The 17,441-nt window shown below is 37.7% G+C and overlaps 1 protein-coding gene across 4 annotated transcripts in view; it reads left to right on the forward strand.

The window, feature by feature from the left end:
- The window catches only part of STAG1 (STAG1 cohesin complex component), a 164,764-nt gene that overhangs the window by 83,668 nt on the left and 63,655 nt on the right, over window positions 1–17,441 (forward strand). For all 4 annotated transcript variants that reach the window (XM_090147033.1, XM_090147031.1, XM_090147032.1 and 1 more), the window contains 4 exons: window positions 5,651–5,727; window positions 7,762–7,966; window positions 10,901–11,052; window positions 14,761–14,834. In XM_090147033.1, coding sequence (XP_090003159.1) covers window positions 5,651–5,727; window positions 7,762–7,966; window positions 10,901–11,052; window positions 14,761–14,834 — 508 coding nt within the window. The remainder of the gene's footprint in view (window positions 1–5,650; window positions 5,728–7,761; window positions 7,967–10,900; window positions 11,053–14,760; window positions 14,835–17,441) is intronic.

Raw genomic sequence — 17,441 nt, forward strand, 5'->3', positions numbered from 1 at the left:
CTAACAATGACACATCTGTCCTTGAATGGGGATGCCAGAAATAGCAATAATTGCTATTAGCAGTAATAATTGCTGTTTCATACTAAAATTCTGCTTCTAGTGCAGTGGAGCCCATGTCAATCAAACGATTAATAAGTCCTCAAAACCTTTATTAGCACTTTTGACCTCTTGTATTGAGGGCTGTGTACAGCTCTGCTCACTATTGTTGTTACTGATTGGTTTAAGTCAGTTTCCAGTTCAGTGAATTTTTGAGGTTTCCATACTGAGTATCTTCTTTAAGGCCAAACTTGGTTTTGAAATATCAGCAGAAACAGTGAAGCTAATTCTTGCCTAAGCTAAAGTTATGTAAACCAGAACAGTAAAAGACTTCTGTGCCTGGTATTATGGAGGATGTAGAATTAGAAATGCTTCAGTAGTGGTCCCTTTGAGCGTGCCTCTCACTGTCTCAGTCAATTACCGAGTAGCTTCACATGCATGCCTTTATTGGCCATGTAATGAGCACAGAGCAGGAACTGTAGGTGGTAGTCAGGCTTTGGGAGGAGAGAACACAAAAGGGTCATACGAATGGAAGGGACCATAATGACCAAAGTTTCCTCCATTCCAGAAACTGGATTTTGTTGCAGTCTTTTCTTCATGGAAAAGTATTTCTTCACAATGATGATTTAAAAACTTAGTAAATTTGTTACTTTCTCTTCTGTCTGGTCTGGTGGAAGTCTGTTCCTTTCGTATGTTTCTCATACTGTTTATGACTCCCAGTGGAGTTAGTACAGAACTCTATAATGGCATTTCTGGACTTTGTCTTTTCTTATTTATTTAATTCAAAGAATAACTGTTTGAAAGCCTTTTTAGCAAAAGTTGAGATCTGAAGACTCAGAAGCAGCAGCTTGCCACTAAATCCTTGTCCTGTGTAATACCACTGTTTTTATTTGGTCTGAAGACTAGCGTAAGTCTCTGGAAAATGTCTCAGCAATGATAGAAGGGGAGAGAATGTGGGAGTTTCTGTTGTAGGAGTTTACAGCCACCAAAACAGGTGGTATATGGTTATGTGCCATATAGTAATTGGTGAGATGGAGGGTATTAAACTAGTGAGGTGTCATCAAGGAGTAGAAGATAGTAAGTCAAGGATTATCCAGTTAGTTTGTATAATGCAGTGGTGACTGTTCTCTAATACAGAAGGTGGAGAACACAAATGGAGAATATTTCCTGTGAGAGGTAACTTTCATTGTTGGGTGGCAACTTAAGTGGGCTGAGTCATTAAAATAATATTCCCAGTTCTACAAGAGCAAAGTGAAGAGCGAAATAATGGTGATGATATTCAGAAGAGGGTGTGAGCATACTGAGAACATAGAGATGAAAGTCTGCATGGGAAACACAACCAAGAGAAAAGAATGAATGCTCCTAAAAAGGATACTTCACAGTCAAGTACAACATGACTTAAAGCTAAAGAAGAATAGGGACAACAACATATTTGATTCATACTATATTCAGTGATCTGAAAATCAAAATATAGAGTGATAAATAATTGAAGGTAAATATTCAAGAATTGTAGAGTAATGCATACAGTGAGGAAAACGAAGTACAACAAAGTGATGCTCTGGTAAGCAAAAGGATAAGTGGAAGATCAAACCAAGAATTAGACAATGAGAGAATACACTTTCCTTGTGTGTTTCAGTTGAATGGTAAGGTCTTAACTTTGCAGGGAAATTTCAAAGAATACATTTGAATGTGATTTGGGAATTGACGCGTTAGAGACTTGGTTTCTGTTTTGTATTAGGATGGTAAACATAAATGAGCTGCTGGAATTCTTTCTAGTAATTGTCTCTGATTCTCTGGTTAAAAAGGTTTTAATTGTATGAGGATGTGATTTATTTTTTCCCACTGGGGTTCCTGCTGTTTCATTCAGTACGTGTCCATGATCTGAAGTAGTTCTCAGGACAAATTAGGGCTGTGTCTTTTAGGACAATAATGGCTTTTGAATAATATTTTATTGGCAGCAGAAGCTGGGCAACATAGAATGCAGCACGAGTAACTGGGGAATACGTCAGTAAAAGCATCTTCAATCCTTGGGTGTGCCACAGAAGTTAACATTCACCTGTTTAGGCTGTCTTCTTTCTAGAACCCTGATCTCTGGTTTGGGTAAAGTGTTTCAGTATTCAAGCTTGGAAATGAATGGAAAGTTAAGATTTAGGGTGCTTAACATCTATTTGGCCCAGTACTGTTTCCATTTAGATTAATGATTAATACATATTTATTCCAACCAGGTAAGATCTATGTTAATATTCCTAATGGATGGTATGCAACTCACAGAAAATAGAATTTAAAAAACCAGTGTGTGTAATTTCTGGTTAGTTTCAGGCTTTTCTTCTCTGGGAACAGTCAATGAAATGCTCCAGAATTACACATGACCTAGGTTGAGTCATGAGAAATAATGTATGGTTTGATGCTGGTCCTTTTTTATCGTCTTTCATACAGAGGTTTGTCATTAAGGCTCTTGAGATGATTTAAAAACTGTGCTTTACTGATGTTGCAGAAGTGGATTATTTCTGTCCTATAATGTTAGTGGGGAGAAAGGTGTAGGAAATGCACATTGAATGATATTGGGGGAAATAAATACTGCCCACCTAGATAATGTGTAATCATCATTCAGCCTTCCAAGATCCTTCCAAGTTTCACCATGCTCTGCTCACTATTGACTTTTTGCTATGCAGAAGAGTACATTTCCCACTCTGTAGTAGCTGTCTGAGTTTGGGCAGGTGGTACAAAGAAGGGATGATGCTGGCTTTGTAGCTTCCCTGAGTGGAGGTAGTGGAGATGAAACCTCACTGTGGTTCACAGGATGTAATTTATTGCCAATTGTCAGGAGTTTGGATTTCAGGAGTCCGTTTAGTAGTGAGCAATTTGTATTCATTAGCAGTGTTTAAATGACTGTAGGCTATTAGAGGTGGAGCACCACTCCTGCCACAGCATTTTTTCTGTTGTATAAACTTCCCTTTCTTGCGTAAGTACTAGAATTGCCAGCTTTCAGATTTTTTGTTGTTGTTGCTTTTTGTCTGTGAAGCTTTTTAGAATAGCTGGGTTACTCTTCTCACTGTAAATATACGTTCTGAAGCCACTGAGCTCTCTTCACTTCCATGGGCTCTTGTCCTCTCTGGCACCCCTAGGAGATGTCAGGAGCTTCTTTCCTTCTGTGCATGCCCCTGCTCCATGCCCACAGCGAGCTGGGCCAACACTTATTTGGAAAATGTGTCTAGAGTCTGAACACACCTTCACTGTAATACTTCTGCATGGTGATCAGCAGAAATCCTCAGGTGCTCAGGAGATGGCTGAAGCTCTTTCTGTTCTAGCTGAGGAAGTTACAATGGCTTGCCATGATTCAGAGGAGATGCCTGTGATCTGTAGTCTGTGACTGCAGCTTCACCCCTGGGCCAGTGTAGTGGGCAGCTTACAGGTTTCTGCAGTTGTGGTACAGTAAATGGAATCTGTTGTCTGATAGTGACACAGGAGTTGCATCTTATACCAGCCATCAGCTTTCCATGGGTGCTCATACTGCATCTGCAAGGTTGCCCAATTAAAGAAGGGATAAATAGACCTAGTCATAAATGTATTATGTTGCAGCAATGCAATTAAAAAAAAATAAAATCAGTGCTTGAAGTAGTTACTCCTGAAACCAATTGCTTTAAAGAAGTTGTTCAGGGAAAAATTATACTCGACTGTTAAGTAACATAACTAACAGCAGGTCGTTTAAAAGCTAGAAATATCTGAGGCCTTAAGTAATAGTGACCACAGTATAATTACATTCCATACCCTCAGGGAGAAAAGATACAGAGAACTACATCAGAATTGCATGGAATTGAACGGAGATTTGTATTGAGTGAAATGCATTAACAAAGAGCTTTTGTTACAGTATTTTTACTTTTGTCCAACAAAGTAACATGATTATATATTTTATGGAAACTATTTAAGGTTATTGGCAGAAGTCATAAATAAATTGAATGAGTAAAATTTGAATCAGGACTATGGAAAAATATAAAGAACCAGCAGTCAGCGAGTTATGTACTTGGTGGGGCTTATGTTGCTAATCAAAATAAGGACTGATGATAGCATGCAGTGAGAGGGATAAATGCAGCTGAGGTGGATTTGCTGTTCAACACACTGAGACATATTGAAACTGTAATAATATTGAGGGAAACGTAACTATACTTAGAGATGAGTTTGAAGCTGATAAAACAGTATTCTGTCATGCGGTATTCTGTTGGGTTTTTTTCATATAAGTGTACTACGTTACTAATTGTTTATTCAAAATATGGAAATTGCCATGCTCAAACAGAAATCACTGTTGTTAGAACTGAGGCTGACAGTGTAACCTAGTATGAAATAGATAAGTAAATATTACTTCACGAAGAAACGCTGCCATTACAAGAAATGAAGACGTGAACTGCATTCTGAAATAGTGTCCTAGCAAAGATGTAGAAGACAGCTGAGCTCTAACTGTGCTTGCATATTTTGAAATCTGTATGTTTCTAATGCTTGTTTTTCAAGGAAAAAAAATAGTGGAATTAAAACATTCCTGTAACTGTTTGTATATTTATCTTTGTTACCTTTGTGCAGGAATTAATGCTGTTAGCTGTTGTTGTGGTTTGAATTTTTGGAGCCATGCAATGGACTGTTAATCCAGTTGAATTTTTTGTAGCAGGAGCAAGACTTAATCTCTGTAATGCTAACAAGGTTGGGCTGCAGCTCTGTGGTTCACTTAAGTTTCATGCATTTCCTCCATTAGCCAGAGGGGATTGTCAAGTGGCAAAAAGACAGTGATGGATTAAAATACATATATTTATATCACACAGTAACAAAAAATAAAAGTTCCGTATGTTGACTTGTGATACGTGGCTGGAGATTCAGACAATGTTCAGTTATTAAGCCATTGATGTGATGTATAGGTATTTTATTTGTTTATTCTGATTGAATTTAGGATCAAGTCTCAAGAACGTTCATTAATTGCTGTTGTGTTGTCATATTTTCAATTTTTGCTTTCACTGTTCAATTTACAGCGTGAAGTCAATGATATCAAGCTCAGGTAATGGGAGGATGACATAATCCACATGAAGGTGTAATGTAGATGCAAATGCTGCTTTTAGTCCTGAGCAAGCCCACATCTTGACTGACCCCTTTGAGCCTTTGGTTTTCAAGAACCTTACTGACTGCAGTGCCACGTGATGCAGTTGTGTTAGCTCCGGTCTGAAAACCACTCGTGTCTCCAAATAGAGATCATGGAATATCTGTTATCATAGAAGGGGGAGGATTACTAGTAGTGTCCATAGAAGTGAAAGACAGACTTAATTTGATTTTACAGATGCAATTAAAACCATTTGTTGACTGCAGACATGATACAAGTCCTGCATTACTTTTTAGTTGCTGCTGTATCACATGTATTCAATTTTGAAGAGTGAATTTCACTAATTTCTATTCAGATCGTTATACCTGTTTCTTCAAAAGAACACGTGTTCAAAGTGTTTCTACTATCATTGCATTATATGGTCTTTCATGTGTGTTACTGAGCTGAACGTTTAGCAGCAGCAGGACTTTGATATTGATATTTTGATATAAAAACATGAGTTATGTTGATTGCTTTTGTTCCTTTATTACACTACAGGTACTGTAAGAATTGAAATGTTCAGGAACATGCAAAATGCAGAAATAATAAGGAAAATGACAGAAGAATTTGATGAGGTATGGTATAGAGATATTATACAGTTGTTTTAGTGTATATTCTACGAATAGTATACAAACATCAAATAGCTTTAAGCATTATGAAATACGTTACAGTATGCTTTGGTTGTAAAACAAAAATGCAGCGGGCAAGAAACCAGTGGTAAGCAATGTTTCTGTATAAGAAATTGCACCAACAAGCAAAGCAGTAATTTGAACCGCAGGATGAAAATGGATGGGCCAATATTAGCTTTAGAAAGAATAATAATGGAAAAACAAAAATAATAAAATAAATTAAAAGGGTAGTTACAGTTATTTATCTTGAAAAGTCAGTGTTGTGGATTGAGTAGGACTTGGATGCTGAAATAAGAATAGTGAAAAGTTTGTTATCTGATGTGTTGAAAGGCTTAATTGTACTATCACAAAAATCATGGAGCGGGCTCCCATCTCATACTGTAAGAGAGCCTAGCCAAGTCTGTCTGTATGAAAGCTGCCTTGGGTCCATGCTGGTTCTTCATCTATCCGTATCCTAGGTATTAGAGCTGACTGTACCACAGAGATTAATAAGAAGAGGCAGTAGAAGAACTGTAGAAAGTTTTCTCATCCCACCTATATTTGTGCTGCTATACTGGATGCTGTAGTTCACTGCTTGAAACTGCCATCCTACAACAAAGAACTCTGCATTCCTGGGACAGGACTGTAGGCTTGGCGTTTGCACAATTTCTGTGTGCAAATTAATATTTTGTTCATTTGAATTGGCAGTTTAAACCAAATATTACGTTGACATAAAAGTTATGTTTTGTAGCAGTGTTACACAAGTAGTCTTTCAAAAGTTCTAAGCATTTTGTTTGAAACAAATGTTATCAAAAGAAAAATATTCCAAATCTTAATGATCTTGAGCTTTGAAATTTTCAAATTAGGGAGTGTGATGTCTCTTTGTTTGTTTGCTTTGAAACAGAACTCTTGTTTCTCTTAAATTAGGCATTCAAATGCTACTTGTTAAGATTTGTAGCACTGTAAAATTGTTAAGTATTTTAGCATTGTAGTGATAGAAATAGGGTCATTAAGACAACCTTACAATTGTCTTTTTCTAATATTTGCATACTTTTTTCTTTGTATTTGTTACCATTGTACTATGATTGTAATATCACAGTATTGAGTTTGAGTTCAGTTTGTGCAGTTTTGTTTTGTTTTTGCTGGAGTGGACCATCTTCTGTTAAGTTCAGGTTAAAGGGTATTTGATTGCAAGCCTTCTCTGCTTAAGTTGCTGGCTTTGCCTGGATGGATAACAGAAGTGCTTGTTATTCATGAAAACACAGAATTAATAAGTAGAGATGGTTTTAACTTTGATGCTGCTGAGTTCCTGTCTTTGGGGAGAGGTCCAGGCTGGAACGCTAGTACCTTAACATTTTGAATAAATCTGGAATTGACTTACAAATCAGGTGACCAAGAAGTTTATGAATTTTCTAATAGGAGGGAGCAGTCTCACTGAGATGTAGTATTGTGAAATTAATCTTGGAAAGAAGTTAAGCATGAAAAAAATCCATTGCATCTCTCAGATGGTATGTTTAACCACAAGAAAAAGGAAAAGTTTATAAGATCAAAAAAGGGCAATATTAAGTTTCTGATAAGATCTCAGCTGCAAACTTGAGTAAAGCATATTTTGTGGGGAGAGGCAGCCAGATTAGAATATTCCACCTGGGGTGGAGGTGGAGGGTGGAAAATGGTGCAAATGTTCAATCACACAAGACTTTCTTTAGGTTTTGACCTTAGATACCTCGAAATTTTCCTTTGTCATCCTTTACCTCCATTTCCTAACTCAGGACGTAAGGAAAAGAATTGTCTGGATGCATATTTGGACTATGTATAGCTAATAAAGCAAGCATAGCACAGTTACAATCAAATCTCTTAAAAAGTGATATCATGCCTAAAAGGTTCTTTCTTTATTGAAGAATGAAGTTGTTGTTTGTTCTGCATTGTCTGGGAGAAAAATGCACCATGTAGCTTAGAAATTTGGTCCATGTTCACTGAGAGTATCATTTTCTTGTTCTTCAGGACAGTGGTGATTACCCCCTTACCATGCCTGGGCCACAGTGGAAGAAGTTTCGATCCAATTTTTGTGAGTTCATTGGAGTGCTCATTCGACAGTGTCAATATAGCATCATCTATGATGAGTACATGATGGACACGGTGATCTCTCTTCTGACTGGTTTGTCAGATTCCCAGGTCCGGGCTTTCAGGCACACCAGTACATTAGCTGGTAAGTGAAATGGTGCAAAGGGATGTTTTCAGAGAAGTTATTACTGTTTAGTTGCTTTGAGAATTACTGCTAATTTTGATACAGGTGGAATTTGACAAGCACTGAGAACTCTGGAAAGCTTGGTCAAATCCAAGCACCATGTGCATCGTAACTGTATTTAGTATGCACTTTTCTTTTTGAAAGAGAATATATCAGCCTCACAGGTTCCTGTCAAATTCAGGGGACTCTAGTGAATCCTTTGAATCAGAAGTGGCATACTTGTGTCTTGTATTTATTAACCATTTGTTGTATGCCTTAGTAATTTCTCATTTCAGAGTACAAACTGATTTTAAGTGTCAATAAAATTCTGTGCCTTCACTCTTGAGAAACATAATGTTGGGAATCTTGGACCAAAATTTTGTATCTCACTGGTTTCTACCTCTGGCCATCCTGCACTTCTCAACACATCTGCCTACATCTGAGTCAGACTGGTTAAATTATTAGACAGAAATATGCTTTATAGTGTATTTCATCTGACATTTGTTAGAAATCTCTGATAACATGGATGAATTGCTGTGTAGAAGTAGCTACATTTCTCCATTTGTAAATTAATACTACAATTCTTAGCTTAGATACAGATATCTAAAACTAGTTGCATCAGGTGTTGTTTTTCTACCAATCTCATGCTGAAATGCATCTTCTTGGAACACTGCTGAAAATCTGTGATAGAGACTGGATTCATCTCTGGCTGATACTGGACACTGATCTTGACTTGGTATTTGCAAAAGAGATCATGGAGAGAGAATAATGCTAATATATGCTCGGTATATGATGTACTCTGAAAGTAATGCCTCCTGTGTGTTTCCATGGAAACTGTAACATACAAAGGGCATGGTAACACTATTTGGTAGAGCAAATTCTCAACTAAAAAACACTGTTTTTCAACATAGTCACCACCATTAGCTGTGCATTTTTGCAAGTGATGAACAAGAGCCTGGATACCACACTTGTGCAAATGTGCAGCAGTGAAGGTGACTCATTGTCACTGCAGCCATTGCTGAAACACACCACCCACTACTCTGTGTTACATCCACTCTTTGGTCTCCAGAAACATTCAGCCAGTGTTGATGAATGTCACTGAGTGCCATTTTTTCCACATGGAGGAATTCACTTCCACTCCTTTATACACACTTCAGTGTCAGACTATTCTGTCAGACTGCCTCTCTGCTTCTGTCACACAGCAACAACATGTAGTGGGATGGGAAGACTCAACTTTTGCTGCCATACCACCAGTGTCCACCTCTGATGCCATAGGCCAACATTATAAAATGAGGCATTACTTCAGGGAGGGAAGATTTAGGTTGGATGTCAGGGGGAAGTTCTTAACAGAGAGAGTGGTGAGGTGCTGGAAGAGCTGCCCAGAGAGGCTGTGGATGCCCCGTCCATCCCTGGAGGTGTTGAAGGCCAGGTTGGATGGGGCCCTGGGCAGCCTGGTCTGGTATGAAATGTGGAGGTTGGTGGCCCTGCGTGTGGCAGGGGGTTGGAACTTCATGATCCTTGAGGTCCCTTCCAACCATGGCCATTCTGTGATTCTGGAACAGCTCCAATAGTCTTAGTCTCTTAAATTGGTTGGTTCATCCTTATGTGGGCAAATGTTTGAAAAGTATGAGAGGTTTGACTGGAAAGAGGAAATGGCAGCATACATCAGAGATGCTATCCAAGAACCATGCTATGTAGAAGAAATAGTTGCTGTTCTGTAACCAGAAACTGCAAGCGAGGATGAGCAAATGCCAAGGCCTGTGTTTATCACAACTGGCTTCAGTTATTTAAGGCAGTGCTGGCTTCTTGCATGAGAGGCATGATCAGTTAATATGCCATACACTTACTTATTTTTATGTATCAACAAGCTATGGGAGCTTTGTTTTGATTCTGCACATTTCCCTTAGGCTAGTTTTTGCACGTTAGATTATACTGCTATCCTGCAAAGAAGAGGTCATTGTGGTGCTGTGAAGCTCAGTCTTGATAAGAAATTACGAAAATCTTTCAGAATTTCATTTATACTTTCTGAGGTCTTTGTTTTCAATTTTCCTTGTGCTAGGCAATTTGAATGAGAAATGATTATAGCAAGCAACTAAGGTAAGAAGTTTATGTGGGTACTTCCAGACTTACAGGCTTTAAGCAGTGGATAAGAGAGTTAACCATAAAAACAGTTTTACTTCTCCATTTGTATAATTGCTTGTTGATCTTGAGGACAGTGCTGCATATTTAGCCAGAGAGAATGCGACTGTTATTTTTTTTTTCCTGTTTTTAGTGTTGTAGGCTGATGTAACCATAAAGAACACGGGAAAGACACTTGCTAATGTATTTTTTAAAACTGAATTAAGACAGAAATATGTACGTTAATGATGTTGTATCCAGAAGGTTTGCAGATGTGAATAAGAGGGCACTTGAAGTTCTAATCATATATTTATACAATCATACACTTGCCTTTAAAGCAGGGTCAGATTATCTTTCAGAGATGCATTGCTGTGGTCCCCTGTAAATTCATTAATTTTCAGTGATTAAGAGTTACTCATGGTTAAGAGTTACACTTCACATGGAGGCATCTGTAATGATACTTCTCAGTAGAGAAATGCCTGTAACCCACAGTAAGTGGCATACAACTGATATACACTGATCCATGGATTCATATTCTTGCTCTATGATATTATGCACTTTGAACTTGCAGAAAGGGTAAATAACATTGCCTGGAGCTCAATTTGGTACATATACTCTGATTTCTGATCTTTAGGTCAGCCGTGTGACCCGGGTATTGCTTGGGTGGGAAGTGCCTATCCAGATGGTTCTGTATCAGGGTCAGGATGGTTATTTTCTGTGAGTATGGATCTGCTTGAGGCAATATTTTTGAGCTCTGACTGCGGGTTAAGAATCATGTTCTGTCTTTTGCTTTTGCAGCTATGAAGCTTATGACTGCTCTTGTGAATGTTGCCTTAAACCTGAGCATTCATCAGGATAATACACAGAGGCAGTACGAAGCTGAGAGAAACAAAATGATTGGCAAAAGAGCTAATGAAAGATTGGAGCTGCTGCTTCAGAAAAGAAAAGAGGCAAGTGGAAAGATGTTTTGTTTCCTGGCTCATGGGTATTCCCTCCTGCAGAAGGTCTGGGCTGATTTGTGACTTCAGTTGTGAGAAATGAGGGATTAGTTCTGCTATGGTGTTTGTGTGATCTCAAGCATGCTACAAGGGCCGCGCTTCTAAATTTGATATCACTGTGTACAGTTGAGTTTGTGTGCTGCTCTGCTTACACAAGATGATTTCTATTCTCTGTCTCATATATGTAACCAGGCGGGGAGAAAACCGGTCTCAGTTGTATACAGTAACCTCCTGCAGCTGTGCTGGTCTTAAAAAGTCTCTTGTAGTCCATCACTGTGCCTCCCATTTCCCCCATTAAGCACTGCAATTATTATGTAGTGTCGTCTTATCACTTCTTTTTGTAACTACTTTTGAAAGACACCAGTCAGGGCTATAGTGCTTGGACTCTAGAAAGAGAAGCTAAGGAGACATTCAAGTCACCTTTAGGAAATATCACACTGCCACTAGGTGATCAAAACCATTAGGAGGGTGCTGTAATCATCCCTAAATACAATACATCCTAGGAAATTCAGTTTTAGAGTTATATTAAAACAAACAAACAAACTAGAAATGATAAGAATCAGAATATGGATGTGGAAACAGCCAAAATCTGCAAAATTCATGACTTAGATTTAACTTTATTGTTTTTAATATATTAGTTTTGAATGCATTTCTTCCACCACTGTTTTACTCTGTGGGAAATCAGGGATGTCTGGGTTCCTGTGTATACCTTAGGTTCTTTTAAGTATAACTTTTGACTTGTAAATTATTGACTGTAAAGTTGAGCAATTTAATTATCCCCAGTCTTAGTCTGGGGGATAATTACAATTGCACATTTTTAGTTGTATCTGAACTCTGTGATCCACAGCACAATTTTCTCTTGATTTTATAGTTCTTGAAAAATAATTAATAAAAGCAAGAATCACTTGTGCTGAAACTGAAAGGCAAACATTTGAAATGAAGCGTGTCAGTCTTAAAGCATCTCGGAAGCAATGTCACTTGGCTATAACAGCTGGGAAACAGTTTTTATCTCACATCTGTTGATTATTGCTTGAATTTTCCGGAGGACCAAGTAGCTATTTAGGCCCATGAATTTGATTCAGTATCTACCTCTGTGCCTGTAGACATCCTTTGTCCTTGTTCATCAAAGTTTCTTTTCAGTGACTTTTGGAGATGCAGCATGTAACTGCTCTGGGAAGATCTTGCAGCTTTGATGCACAGAGCAGTGAAAGCCTGAATGAAGAATAAGGTTAACTGTTTGGCAAACTTTACCTCTTAACATGTCTCTATTTTCTCTGCTCCTGATATCTAATAAAAATGTTGTATAGGAGCAAGCCAGAGAAGAGTGGTGATGACTGAGTATGTGTGGTAACAAACATAGGAGGGCAAATGGAATGAAAAGGAATCATTAGGTTTAGATGGCATAATGGCCCTGTGTGAAAATTCATAGCATAATGCTGTTTTTTTCCTGTGCTTAAATGTGCTGAATTTATAGTAGCATTTCTGTGCCAACACTTCCTTAGTAGATTCTTTTGATGCAGTGCCATCATAATAAAAACTCATAAGCACCTTCATCAGCATACGTTTATCCTCATGAAGTTATTCATGGGCAGTTTGCAATCTCAGTGTGGGAAATTAATTAGCAGTAGAAAAGATGGTATGCTTTCTCTGATGTGTTTCATTCTCATGTCATTTTCTACATATCTGATGTGAAAGTAGGGCGTGAAGGTCTGTGCTTGTCAATGAGATTTTCAAACTGGATGAGGTTAGTAATATAAACTGCTACCAAAGAAATAGTTGTGCTTTAATTGCTGCCAGTAGTAATTCAAGCTTACACTTCTCATACATGTTTTTGAGTCTCCCCAAATGCTTGCAGAGTCAACAGGAGAATGTTTCCATTAGTTTTGCTTAAATTTGAGAGGGGTGATATTAAATTACCTTTGCATTGGCAAGAGCAAGAATTGTAAGGCATTTGTAATTCTCTCTCTGAATTAAGCATTCAAATTTAGGTACTTGATCTAGAAAAGCTGAAATTATAAAAACTAGTTGCTGTTATGGAGAAAATCCAAATTTGTGAAAGAGTTGCTAATGTTGATGCTGAAATACACCTGGCTATTGTATCTTTAAATGTTAGAACACAAGATTCTGCAGATGTTGGGCAGGTTGGGAATCTTCACTGACTGCCCCAGTCCCGATTCTGTAGAAGTTAACCTTATCTTAGTGATAAGTTACATGTTTGTAGGAGAGCATGCAAAAGTGGGCATTAATAGTGCTGATGCTGACTTTCATTTGTTTACACTAGTGCCTTACTATTATATAATCCTTTGTACTATGAAATTAATTCATTTCTCAAGTATTTGGTAGTTCAGTCAAGAAGCTTGCATGTACTTGAGTTTTCCCATTTGCAAAATTGAGGCTGCACCTCCCTACGTTTTAGAAACCTGTGAGGCTTCATTTACTGAATATTACAAGATCTTATCTGGAAGGTAGTGTAGAAATATTTATAAACATGGCTTGAAAAATATAAACCCTTAGGGGAAAGTGTTTCTGAGCCCATGCTATGCAAGAAGTCAAAACAGCTCATAATAATTGTGCCTCTGGCTTGAAGATATTTTCTATGTTAAATGTATATGTCCGTGGTTACAGTTTGTATTATTTTGTGTGTATGTGCAGTCTGTTCTACCAAGGCTCAGTTGTGGTTTTTATACTGAAAATATGAAGATGTTTTAATTAACATTCATTGTTATATTATGCTTTGACATTCAAAAACACCTTGGTTGAGGAAAGGTGGCTTTGAGTGTTGTAGCAGTTCTACTCCAAAACTTGATTGTATAAAATTGGCATCTTGTTTATCAAAGCTGCATTTTGGTGTAATCAAGTCATCTTTACATCGGTTAGCACAAAAGCTGGTGGTATGAGAATACTTTAATTGATTCCAAGATGTTCTTTAAGGATTTATTAACGGGTCCATTGACACAAAGAAATCTTTCCATAGTACTTAAGTGCATTCGTATTAGAGAGGACCTATTAGGAATTTTTTTTTTAAAATCATTTCTGCCACTCAAAGTGCTGTTTTGGTTTGGTGGTTTGGTTTGGCTGTTCTGCAGTGTAAGATTTGGGACTGGTGTCAGCAGTGTTAAGTGCCCATGCTCTGACTCTGGAATGCTTCCTCAGTCAGACATTGGATTGCTGTGGGTGATGAAGTTAAGGCAGCTTACACTCATGCTTGAGACTGAGCACATGCTGAAGTACTTTCCTTACATAGGGTATCCAGTTTTTCAAGGGGGACTTCCGTGTCCATAACTGCTCAGTAACCAGCTTCATTTTTGAGCTGCCATTCTTACACAACTGCCTGTTTGATTGCTGTACTGCTGCCATTACTGAACATGTGGAGTCTACAGCCTGAATTTCTGTAGCAAAAAAAAAAAGGGCGATGACCTCAAAGGACTAATTTGAAACTAAATTCATTGATGTTTGTAGTGAATGTTAACTTTCTTCCAGTAAGGTACTGTATACATATGTATGTGAATGCACACGATATAGGCTGGAAAAGTAAAAAATGATTAATCTACTAATACCTTTAATTAAGTGCTCTTTTGTGGTCTCCTAATGCTTCCCAGTAACTAATTGCAGAATATTAAATTATAATGAGCAGTGATCTTTTATTTACTTATTTTACAGCTACAAGAAAACCAAGATGAAATCGAAAATATGATGAACTCTATTTTTAAGGGCATATTTGTTCATAGATACCGGTAAGAAACTGTGTGCTACAGTATGCTTTGCTAGCAATGTGTAATCATAATTAATGCCAAAGACAATTTCTCTGATTTTTCTTCTCATGTTCTAGATGTCACAAAAGCAGTATCAAAATAATTGAAGTCCTTGAAGAAAATCTTAAGTGTTACCCCCTTATAATTTGTACAGTAGATCTGTCCATAGAACTTTATTTTAATTCAGTAAAACAGCTTTAAAGAGTTGTGAAGACATGCCATCTCACTCCTTGTCTCCTAACAAGAGAAGTTGTCTGCAGTGAGAGCATAAGCATGACTAATCTTAAGAAAAATCATGACCAGTATATCCTAACAGGGCAGATTTGGTTGCTGGGACCTCTGTCTTCCATTTCTTTTTGCATATCTTAAGTGTAAACAGCAAATTTCTGACATTTCCATAATATATGCATTACGCACAGCTATAAGTTTATTTTAGGCTTTTTTCCCTCTTCAAAAACTACATTAAGGCACTGAAAAACCTTAACTCCAGTTAGCGTGTAGTGTTTGCTTATTGTTTTGGATGTTTGCAACAAGAGCATTAACCAGTAATTGTAATGTTATCACATCACTTTTTTTTCTTTCAATAGCTGATATGGTCTGTCTTGTGAATAGAAAGGCACATCAAGTTATATTCAGGTGCATGTGTGTGTCCTGTTCATTTTAGCATTGCACAAACCAGTTGATATGGACTATTCTATGCTATTTTGGAGTATGGTTTATCAGAGCACATTAGTCTTTCAGGATAGGTTTAGGGTTGTTTTGCATTTGCAACTTATTGATGAAACCAGCTTTTTAAATGTTAATTGGCTTACTGCAGTCAAAAGATAAAATTCAACAATGCTTAACTATGTAATTAACCTTTTAGATTTAAATTCTGGATTAAAATATCAACTATGAAAACTTTCAGACAAAATGCAGAAAGCATGAAAAATGTAATTGAGAAAAAGTTTGGCACACAAAGAGGAACATACAGTTAAGGTGGATGGAGGGATAACTATAGTTATGAAGAAAAGTATGCAGGAAACATAGAAGAGGCCTGTCCTAAGAAATGTGTGATTGAGCAGCACAGTGGGATCTCTTCACATCAGTGCAGATCAACCGCGTTAAATTACCTTCAGCTTTGCTCTTCAGTAACCTCAGTTGCTGATCAAATGGACTAAGAAAGCCAGTAGGTGCAATGAGCAGCCATTCCAGCAAGAGCCTGAGGAGCACACCTGCCTCCACCTGACATATCCTAATTATCCATTGTAGACTCTTTGTTTCAGTGTCCTAAATACTCTTGACGTTAATCAAAATACTCGGATGCAATTTAGCATGAAATATATGTGCTCAGGTGCCACTCTCATTGACTTTTTCTCTGAACATCATTACTGGACAACTAGTACAGCCTATTTCCTAACAGTGTTTGCTATGGTTTGTCCTAAATTTTGTGGGCCTGCCCTGACAAACCAAGTTGCGTCATGGGAGCAGTGTTACTAAGAGTAGGAATATCTGTGTTAGGTATTCCTACAAAAAGGTGGAAGTTTCTTTTTGTTAATGCCATTACCTGAAAGATGGTGGCAGAATGGGAGGCTGGTGTGTGTTGAATTGTTGTGTCTCTCCAGCTACTTCGGGCTGTTCTGCTGGTTTTCCATGCCTCACGCGTGAATTTTTTCTCATGCACTGCTGTACTGAAGATTTTAACTTTTTATGATGATAAATCTATAATTACCTTGCTTTATTCTTTCTGTCTTCCTGTCAGTCTGTCTTTTTTTAATTTCATGGGGTAAAAGTTTATAGTGCCTAGAGTTCCCTGAGAACTATTTGAATGGAGGATCAGCTTTTCACTGTCTGCCTAGAAAGGCTTGAATGCATTCTTATGGAAAAGATAAATGTTCCTGATATTGTCTGGCTGTGCTGCTTGATTAAATAGCTGTTGACAGTTGAGTTCTTCCTGAGCTTGCCGTAAAATCCTTCCAGAATGTTTCAGTTATCAAATTTATAAGGTGGTGAAATAACTTCTCTTCTCTGTTGCTGCATTCTCTGTAACAAATGCAATTTTCATAGTGCAAAGCCTTGGATGTAATAACTTATTTAGTACATTCTCCCTTAAAGCATTTAAAATCTGCTTGAGAATTCCCTGCTAGGAACAGCTTATTTAATGACTTATTTTGCTTTTAATGCAGCTTATCTACGCTGTAGATTGACTGTTACCTTCCAGTTTCAAAGGTTACAGCACAGCTGTCTTCAGGGAGCTTAGACAGACCAGTTACAGTGATTCTGTTTGGAAGTTGGCAGAAGCAGTTTGTTTCATGTTGCACAATGATAGTGATGTGGTGGCATGCCTAGAGATTTGCTAATAGCACTTGTGTAATCCTTAAATGCATGCTATAAGCTGTTATTGCAGTACAGCCTCCTCCCAGTGATATGACATAATGAGAAAAACTCGTACTTGGCAGCTGAAATGTATCTTCTAGTCGTGTGTGATACTGCCATTGTGTGACATGTCAGACAATCTGAATGAACTGTGATTTTTCACCTTGGTGTCTGGAAGATCATATAAAGTATGGCATACATGGAGCAGTGTGAAGATTGGAAGTACATAGGCAG

This window comes from Phasianus colchicus, chromosome 10, assembly GCF_987193195.1.
Source record: "Phasianus colchicus chromosome 10, bPhaCol1.hap1.1, whole genome shotgun sequence".
In the NCBI taxonomy this organism is placed as follows: domain Eukaryota; kingdom Metazoa; phylum Chordata; class Aves; order Galliformes; family Phasianidae; genus Phasianus; species Phasianus colchicus.